The sequence below is a fragment of the Quercus suber genome, unplaced genomic scaffold (genome assembly GCF_002906115.3).
Source record: "Quercus suber isolate HL8 unplaced genomic scaffold, Cork oak 2.0 scaffold_86, whole genome shotgun sequence".
In the NCBI taxonomy this organism is placed as follows: Eukaryota; Viridiplantae; Streptophyta; class Magnoliopsida; order Fagales; family Fagaceae; genus Quercus; species Quercus suber.
Genome location: NW_027069551.1, coordinates 156486 through 166238, shown reverse-complemented (window position 1 = coordinate 166238; position 9753 = coordinate 156486). Strand labels below are relative to the sequence as shown.

Genomic DNA, 9753 nt, shown 5'->3' with positions numbered 1-9753 from the left:
AAATCACAATACATTGGAGCCGGGCTATCAATGTATTATACCCTAAGTATTTAATTATGAATTGCTATGAAAACTTTTCAAAAGAATAAATGCATGTGTTAATGATTAACGAATATAAATTTTCTGATTCATTTTGTGTGTTTTACACTTTTATTTTTTATTCAACTGACTGTAATATACCATTTTGTCCTTAATTTTTTTTCCCTTTTAAACTTTGATTATGTTATAGTGAAGGTAAAAAAAAAATATATATATATATATATATATATATGTAACATTTCTTTCTTTCTTAATTTTATACTTCTACACATTTATGCGGTTATGCCAAGCCAAGAAGTTAACTAGCATGACGTTCATGCCAAGCAAGTTGGAGAGTTATAGAGATAAGGGTGGGGGATACATTTTGTTGAAATTATACATATATGTCTTTGTGAGAGTAAATTTAAACCTAGCGAAATTAGACGCAAACCCTGAAAGGAAACTACGGGTATGGGTAGACATTTTGGGTTAACTCTATTTGACTAGAAATGGGAGGTGGTTCATTGGGTGAAGTGTTAATTAGTTTAGGAATTAGGGAGGATGGTGTTATTATCTGAAAATCGGGTATAATGAATGAATCTAATTTTACTATACATTGATTCTCAAAAAAAAAAAAAATCACAATACATTGGAGCCGGGCTATCAATGTATTATACCCTAAGTATTTAATTATGAATTGCTATGAAAACTTTTCAAAAGAATAAATGCATGTGTTAATGATTAACGAATATAAATTTTCTGATTCATTTTGTGTGTTTTACACTTTTATTTTTTATTCAACTGACTGTAATATACCATTTTGTCCTTAATTTTTTTTCCCTTTTAAACTTTGATTATGTTATAGTGAAGGTAAAAAAAAATATATATATATATATATAACAAGTTGTAATTAATAGAGAATGTGGATATAAAGTGGAAAACAAAAAATAAGACACAAAAAGCATAAAAGAGAGATTTTTATTCATTGATTCACCAATTTATGCACACAAATCCAAGGTCATTGTCTAAGTTTGTATTTTTTTCTTATGTGCAATTTGACTTTTTTTTAAAAAAAAAATATAATAAGAAGTTAATAAAGCATTAAATGCATATTAACACTTGTCTTTAGAACAATCGTCATCAAAATTATTTTCAACTATTAGCCCTAAGTTGTGTACATACAGTATAGTCCTAAGTTATCGATATCGGGCATCTAATAGAGGAAGCAAAGCAGTATGGTCGATAGTTTAATGTAATACAGTATAGGCATGTTAAGAGGGAATGTAATAAGGCGGCTCATAACATTGCTAGACATGCAAGACATATTAGCGAGTTTTCGGTGTGGATGGAGAATGTTCCTCCACACCTCTTTGCTGTAATTCAAGCCGATTCGGCTTCCATTAATTAAATTACAGTGTTCCTTCTCAAAAAAAAAAAAAGTTGTGTACATAAATTAATAGATTATTAACAAATGTATTCATTCTTTCAAGAAATATATTGTGTAACTTATAATATAATATTTAATTTTAATTTTAACTTGAAAGTTGAGACCTTAAGTTACCTATTAAAAAGATCCAAAATAATTACAGGGCCGCAAAAAAGGGTGCCGAAAAAATAAATGGTAAGAAAGGTTGACCAAAAAAATAATATTACTATATAGTACTAACAATAAAGTCGTAGGGAAAGGTGCCGAGTACAAAGTTCAAAAAGTCTTCTTCAAATAAAAGTAAAGAGTGATGCTATATGTGAAGTTAGAACTCATAAATAGGTTGCAATATGATCGTTATTTTATTATGTCTTTGGTGTGTTGATTGAGACATCTGTTGTTATGCAAATAAGGTCATATAAGAGAGTTCTGCTTTACGTTGTTTGATCACAGGTAGCAGAAGCCAAAGATTCCAAGCTGCTTTCATACAAAAAGTTAGTTAAAGCGGCTCTTTTAAGTTTTAAATTATATATATATATTGGAGCATAAGCTGAATGATGTTTTGTTTGATTTGAGACTGAAAGTTATGCATTAATGCAAATTATATGCAATTCCCACCTGTGAATTGGATAAAAATAGTCACATCCCCATGAGAGTGGGACATCTTATTATAGAGAATTCATCGATATATATATTTATCAGAAAGAAAACAAATAATGCACGGGGTTTGTGTTGTATGTACAAATATACAATCTATATTGCATGACGTGGATTCAATCTCGCCAATACATCCTTCTGTATCCTCTCTTTGATGTGTATTAAACTTTTTGTTTTTTGTTTTATTTTTTTTTTGTTTTTTTTGTTTTAAGCATGTATAACTTTTATTATACGTACAATATTCATTTCTAAAATACCTAGCTATAATAAGAGCAGTTGTATTATGATGATATGGTAGGTTATGTTTTAACACGGTCAACTATGGGAGAGATCAGACATTGCATTATTTTTTGCTTCATTCAGGGTTATATTAAAATCCTCGTCCTACCTCAATTAGGTTCATGCTCTATTTTTTCTCCAAAAAAAAAAGGTTCATGCTCTATTTTCAAAATGATATACGATTAGGAGATTAAATTTATTGAACATATACGAAATCAATACCTAAAGATATGATGCTAAAATGAGCCTACTGTAGGAAGAAGAGAATCTATCAAGTTGGGTCATATCTTGAAAGAAATCAAGTTTGCACTTGCACCTTATTAAGGATTTTGAGGTATGTTCTTATCAGGTGGATCCATTGAGATGCTAATGAAAGCTGATCATTGTCTTGCAAAAATGGCCTGTATCTTCTAAGTTTATTGTAATTCCAATCAGCTTTCATAAAAATTTTATAAATAAATAAATAAATTTTATTTATTTTTTATTTTGCAAAGAGTTAGGGCAAGTAGACGTGGATGCCTCATGCCATGCCAGATATGCTTTAGGTTTACTTTTGTACTGGAAAAATCTTAGAACACGTGATATGTAGATTTCACTTGTGCCACAAAAATAGTTTACTATCTGTGCATATGAGACATCCACAAGGACCACAACAATGTCATTGGGTAAAATAATTTTGATAGAGAAAATTAAGGTAGAACCTATTCCATGTCTGTGTATTTAACTATTTATTGCTTACTTTGTGGGAATTAATTAGTTGAAAACGCGTGTTACTTTCAACTATGATGATGTAGACATTTAAATTATAAAAGTTAACTCCGTTTTGCCAGAAGATTTTACTATTAAAAAAAAAAATTAAAGTCATAGGCTAGTATGATCGAAAGGCAAGTGTCTTCAACCTAAATAATTAATATGAATTATGAGATTATCGGTAGATAGAGTTGAATAGTTAGAAAGTTTTTTATTTTTTAGAAAAAGACAAAAGTTAGAAAGGTTAAGTGTGGTAATTAGCATTGGGATGAGCTTATTTTTATCTATTTATTTTATAAAAATCTACATTATGAAAAAGTTATATTAAATTTAATATTTTGATAAGTACTTATGGTTGGGTCTACAACTCATTATACCCTAATACACAAATTTTCAACTAAACTAAGAGACAACCAGCTACAAATCTATTACCTAGTTTTATTGTAATTGGGTTATTGCCCATACACACATCCCCTTACCTAAAACCGGCAACAGGTCTAGGTTTTAGAGTGATTCCAATCGAAAAATTCCCCCCCCCCCCCCCCCCCCCCCCAAAAAAAAATTTTTACCCCCTCACTCAACAGAACAATGTATATGTTGTGGAAGATATATGCATTGTAACTCTTCAATTTTCACTTTTCATCTTTTCCATTGATTTTTTTGGCTTAATTTCCCCACTGGGTGGTCTTGGTTGAATTGAGATCTTCACCTTTAGTTGGTGACCAATTTGGTAAGGAGGTCTACCATGTTCGGTTGGAAAAGTCCATCACAGTTTAGTAGAAATCAAAGTCTTTGCCAGTGGTTCCATTGTGTATCCCAAAGTTTACTACTCACATTGCACATTTTGTTTTAAGATAAAAATAAGATCAAACCTTGCAAATGCTAAGGAGTTGTCCATTATACTAGTTCACAAACAACTGTAGCCAAGGAACAGTATACTTTGAGTTCAACCAAGAAATTAAACTTGTTAGGTCCAATCCTTAGAGCAGAGACAAGGAACGAGCCATGCGCTTACTTTGTCGGGTTTAAAGTACTTCATAAGAACTTCAAACTCATCCCCACGATCTGGCCGACCTTTTGTTGCATTTTGTTTAATATGCCAACAAAATTCCATCTGTTTATTATATTCAAGAAGAATTCCACGTTCTCACAACGTCAAGTACACGAGCCTTTTTCTCTAACCTTTGCTTTTACTCTCATATGATTATATCACCCTCACTAAATGACCATTTAGGTACCAATCAATTGTAGTAAGTCACCTATCAATCATTGCTTTGACTCTTTTTGTCATTCTAATGCATATTTAGCAAGTCTAAAATTGATATTTAAGAAATTTTAAAGCATTCCAATATTTTAATTTATCATTGCATGTACTTGGCCCCCTCTGAGTTGTCGTTTGCCTGGTTTTTGGCCCCACCCGTACTCCCGTAGACTCCTGAGATTAGTTACATGGAATAAGGACCTAACAATGAGCAATGATTACGAATTAAATATTCAGTTTACAAATGAAGTCAAATTGTTAGTAACATTCTGTGCAGGGTTCGAGTATAAATTTGCTTCTAGTCTTCGCTTGTCCTAAGCAGAGTTGAGCTTCCCATAGCAGCAGCACTAAACAAATTCAAGATATTCATTCTTTCTCCACTGGTTCCTATCAGTTAAATAAATAAATAAAATGGAGCATATTGGAGCTTTTCCTGATGGAGAATGGGACTCTTTGAGCAAGATGTTCATTTCTGAAGAGCTTGATTTCACATCTCAATTCCTTGGTCAATGTTCATTTCTGCTAGAGAATGATGAGGGTTTGAATTCTCGAACCCCATCAAATTATTTTTGCCCCACTTCTGAGGCTGAGAAGGGCATGTCTGGGGTTAATGATAGTTTACTTTTTTCTTTAGATTATCTCAACTCTAATTTGCAATATGTTTCTCAAGAAAGTAGTAATAGTAGTCATTGTAGTAGCAGCGTCTTCATTGCCACTCCTAGCCATGAAAACTATAATTATTTTAGTGACGCTACTAACCATGTTCCTGTAACAAATGGTATCCCTTTGTCCATGAACAATGGCATAATGGATGAGAAACATGTTGGCTCGTTTTTACCAACCTTTCCTGACATTGTAATGGGTGAGAGTACTGTTTGTATCCAAGAAGATATGAACCCTGAAGGATTGGAGAAGTTAGATGATGTTCCTGGCAACAAAGATTTGATTCTCAAAAGGAAGCTCGATATGCCAGAATCATACACAAAAGCAGAAGACAAAATGATCGCGCACCCGTCTGAGAAATCGAAGAAAAAGCCCCGGGTTTCAAGAGATGTAAGTACTTCAAAATGTGATTCTATTCAATGTAGCAGAAATTATTTTTCTTAAGTAGCTTCTAATTTTTCATTTCTAAATTCAGGTACAAAAGAGTAAGAAGAATGTACAGTCAAAAAAGAACCAGAAGGCTCGTCCAAATGGCAACCATGAAGAAGAGAGTAATGCTGGACCTGATGGACAGAGCTCCGCTAGTTATAGCTCGGAGGATGATAATGCTTCTCAGGAGACTAATGAAGGAGCAACTTCAGAGTCCCAAACTCCTGCAGCTCTCAATCTGAGTGGGAAAACAAGAGCCAGTAGAGGGTCAGCTACTGATCCACAAAGCCTCTATGCAAGGGTAACAAAAACTTCCGCACAAAAAAGCCTTGTTGAATGTATTAATCCATAGGCTTTAGTTCAAAGCTAATTAAGGTTTTATTGATTTACCTTCTATTTAATCTTGCAGAAAAGAAGGGAAAGGATAAATGAAAGACTCAGAATCCTGCAGAATCTAGTCCCTAATGGAACAAAAGTGAGTGATATTCTTTCAATTAGTACATATGATTTCTAGTTATTATTATTTGTATTTGTTAAAGGTAGATGAAAGTGAAACCCTAAGCTCATATCTTCATTGATGGTTTAACTTAACAGGTTGACATTAGCACAATGCTTGAAGAGGCAGTCCAATATGTGAAGTTTTTGCAGCTCCAAATCAAGGTAAATAGCAAATGTGGATTATACAAACTTTTCACCAAAGAAGTTAAGTTTCTTACTTAAAAGTAGCAAAACATATAGGCTAATTAGTCCATTTTGTCATTGTCTTTGTAGCTTTTAAGCTCCGACGATCTGTGGATGTATGCTCCCATTGCTTACAATGGAATGGATGTTGGCCTCCTCAACAAGATTTCTCCACCTCTATGACTTTGAAAAGAGAGCTATTATGTTCATTTATTTAATGTCAAATTATTATAACAAAAGAAAGAGAGAATGTATAATATAATTACTCGGAAGATTTATTATCCCAAGGAGTTCCAATATTTTCGCTCATAATAAGGAGAATCCTCATTTATGATCACGGTTATCCTGTTTCTTATGTTTGTAAACACTAAATCGAAAGTAGGTTCCTCATAAATGGTTTTCTTTAATTAAGATTCAGAAATTTTATCTCACATGCAAGATATAATAAACAAAGAAATCAATTCAATAGATATTTATAAATACGTTGATTGTTTAGTATATAGGGAATCAATCATCAGATAAATATCCAAATACATTAAGTCGTCATCAATTTATTGTTTCATGTCAGCTTAGTGTGAATGATTGCTAGATGGATCTTAGTTGAAAAATATATGGCACACGAATTAGAGAGTCTCTAAAAAAACGATTGAGCATTGTAAAATTTCACTTATAAGTGGCTAAATGATAGGGTGATTAAATTCTATGTTGAGTAGTAATATTAGATGTTGGGTTATTGGGCCCAAGAGTCCATTGTTTGTTTGTGTTACGGGTCTGTAGCCTAATCTGAGGACAAGAGGCTATCCAAGGAGAAGAAATCTTTATTAGAAAAGACTGTTAGTAAATAGAAGTTGGCTTTGACCATAATGGCCCAAGAGGATGGGCCGAGGATAAATATATCCTCGGCTGATAGATGCCGAGATCCGAAAGAGTTGTCTATCACTCAGGGTGATATTCCAAGAATTCTCATTGAAGCTGATAAGTATCATGGAGATATCGAACAGAAAGGTGCCCTAAAATATCTAAGGAGAAAGCTGCTACCTTCTCATTAAATGTATTGTAACTAACTCTCTAGCCACATTAATGTGGATGTGATACCTGAACAGTGTTGTTTCAGCCTTACAGCTACTATATGGTGACTTGGGAGAGGGGCTGATGGGACAAGTATCAACACCAACCCTCTAGCATGCACGTGTAAGGTGGGAATGAGAAGGAAAGATAGTATAAAAGAAGAAGGTGGCAACAAGAAAAGGGGGATCGGAAACAAAGAAAAGAAAACACTGTAGCATTCATGAACCAAATTTGTAACCAAACTTAAGAATAATACATAAGAACAAACCTTCTTGGATCTTGCCGAGGATGATTTTTCTTCAATACAACCTTTTTTTTTTTTTTTTTTTCATTCTCTTATCATCTGAACTCATTCTTGTGTTCGTTTAATCAATTAAAACCCAGTTTTCCAACCTATTTTCTAAAAATTTATTGTTTTGGGCTTTTTGGGCTTGAGTCCATCCACATAGTGGGTTAGGAGCCTAAATCTAGTCCTTACATTAAATATATTATGGAACAAGTCTTTCAAACCAATTGTAGGCTTATGTATGTGTAAAGCTATCAAAATTAACTTTAAGTTAGTGTAGAATTAGTCAAGTATTTTCTAGTATATAAATTCTACATTGGATTAAATGTAATACAAAAGGCTTGATAGATATAAGTAGCCGTCAAAAGCTTTCACACAATGGATATAGACCGTCAGATCAAACCATGTAAACCTTTATGTTTGCTCCTTTTATGCTTCCGCTCCTCACACACAATCATACAACACCTTTAACAATAACAAAAATGGGTCGCTACAATAAATATTAATAAGCCTAAAATTATATGCTTGACTTTTTAAGTTAAATGAATCCGAAATTTTGTTGGTTGATTTAATCAATCCATGAAATAGTTTTATTTATGAAAGAACGGAAAACAAAACAGAACGAACAAAAATCAATTCATGAAGTATTCAAGAACCTTATGACCCAGGGATATTATTCACTTATTATAAAAAAAAATAAAAAGAGAAAGAGAGGGGCAAAACACCTAATAGGCTAATAGTTATACCTAGGGTTTTAATTAATACCCGAGAGCAATGAGTGAGACACTTGCAAGAATTTTAACAAGGCGAGTACATTTTGTAATATTTTTTCTTTTCCCAAAGTGGTTCATGAGAAGAAAATGAAAGCTGAGTAGCTAAGTTTGTTGGATCCCAGTATCCCACATAGAATCAGCTTGAGAAAATATCTATAGGCCGGCCCCGGCTATATTATGATCAAATAAACAGTTAATTACTTAATTATCTACAGCATTGCAATGACGTGTAAAACTTAAAAAAACCAAAATAACTACACAACTATCAGAAAAATGAAGAAATTTTGTATTTCATTAATTAACAAAGCAAGAGTACAATGCCTTATATACAACACAGATCAAAAACTAGCCTAACTAACTAACTGCTACTAATAGACCTGAAACTAACTCTTACACGTGAGTATACAGAAATAACTAACACTCCCATGTGCAATCACTTAAACAATTAAATCAAATGCTAAACTACAAGTCGTTGCTCATATTACTACAATACAGAAGTTACCAATGTCGTTTATGCAGTGCTCATTATTCTGATCAAGTTCCACTGTTCTTACACTTTGCTCTTGCTACTTCCTTGTGATCAACACTTTCACTTACACTTTAATACTCCCCCTCAAGAGCAGCTGGTGTGTGTATATTTATCATTCCCATCTTGCCAACAAGATTAGAAAATTGATTGTAACCCAATGCTTTTGTAAGCATGTCTGCTAATTGACAATGAGTCCTCACATGATTAAGCTTGATAACCTGTTCCAAAACCTTGTCCCTGACCACATGACAATCTATTTCAATATACTTTTTCCTCTCGTGGAAAATAGGATTGGAACCAATGTGCAATGCTGCCTGACTATCACAAAACAACAATGCCTCTTTATCATGTTTAACTCCAATGTCTTTGAGAAAGTATAAAATCCATACAATTTCACATGTTACAACTACCATAGCCCTACACTCAGCTTCTGCTAAAGACCTTGAAACCGTGGACTGCTTCTTTGACTTTCAAGACACCAAGGAATCTCCAATGAAGATACTATAACCTGTTACAGACTTCCTTGTGTCACAACATGAAGCCCAATCAGCATCTGCAAACCCTTTCAAGTGTAAATCTATCTTAGAAGAGACCATGAGACCCTTTCCTAGTTCATTTTTCAAGTATTGTAAGATTCTATAAGCTGCATCTAGATGTGGCTTTCTTGGTCTAGACATGTATTGGCTAAGCTTCTGAGCAACAAAGGTGATATCTGGCCTTGTAATTGTCAAATACAATAATCTGCCTATTAATCTTCTGTAGCTGCTGGGATCTTTAAGGTCTTCTCCCTCCAGTTGACTTAATTTGAGACTTTGTTCCATAGGTGTCTTAGCTGGCTTACATCCTAGCATACTAGCATCATTAAGTACCTAAAGAGTATACTTTCTCTGACAAAGAGCAATTCCTTTGTCTGATCTGGCAACCTCCAGCCCA

At 33.3% G+C, this 9753-nt stretch overlaps 1 protein-coding gene across 1 annotated transcript; it reads left to right on the top strand.

The window, feature by feature from the left end:
* Nucleotides 1–4713: 4713 nt before the first annotated feature.
* On the top strand, nucleotides 4714–6527 carry LOC112027126 (transcription factor bHLH84). Its single transcript, XM_024059796.2, has 5 exons — nucleotides 4714–5444; nucleotides 5530–5784; nucleotides 5893–5958; nucleotides 6078–6143; nucleotides 6255–6527. Exons 1-5 carry the CDS (start codon nucleotides 4803–4805, stop codon nucleotides 6345–6347), a joined length of 1122 nt encoding a protein of 373 aa, XP_023915564.2. The 5' UTR covers nucleotides 4714–4802; the 3' UTR covers nucleotides 6348–6527.
* Nucleotides 6528–9753: the final 3226 nt, after the last annotated feature.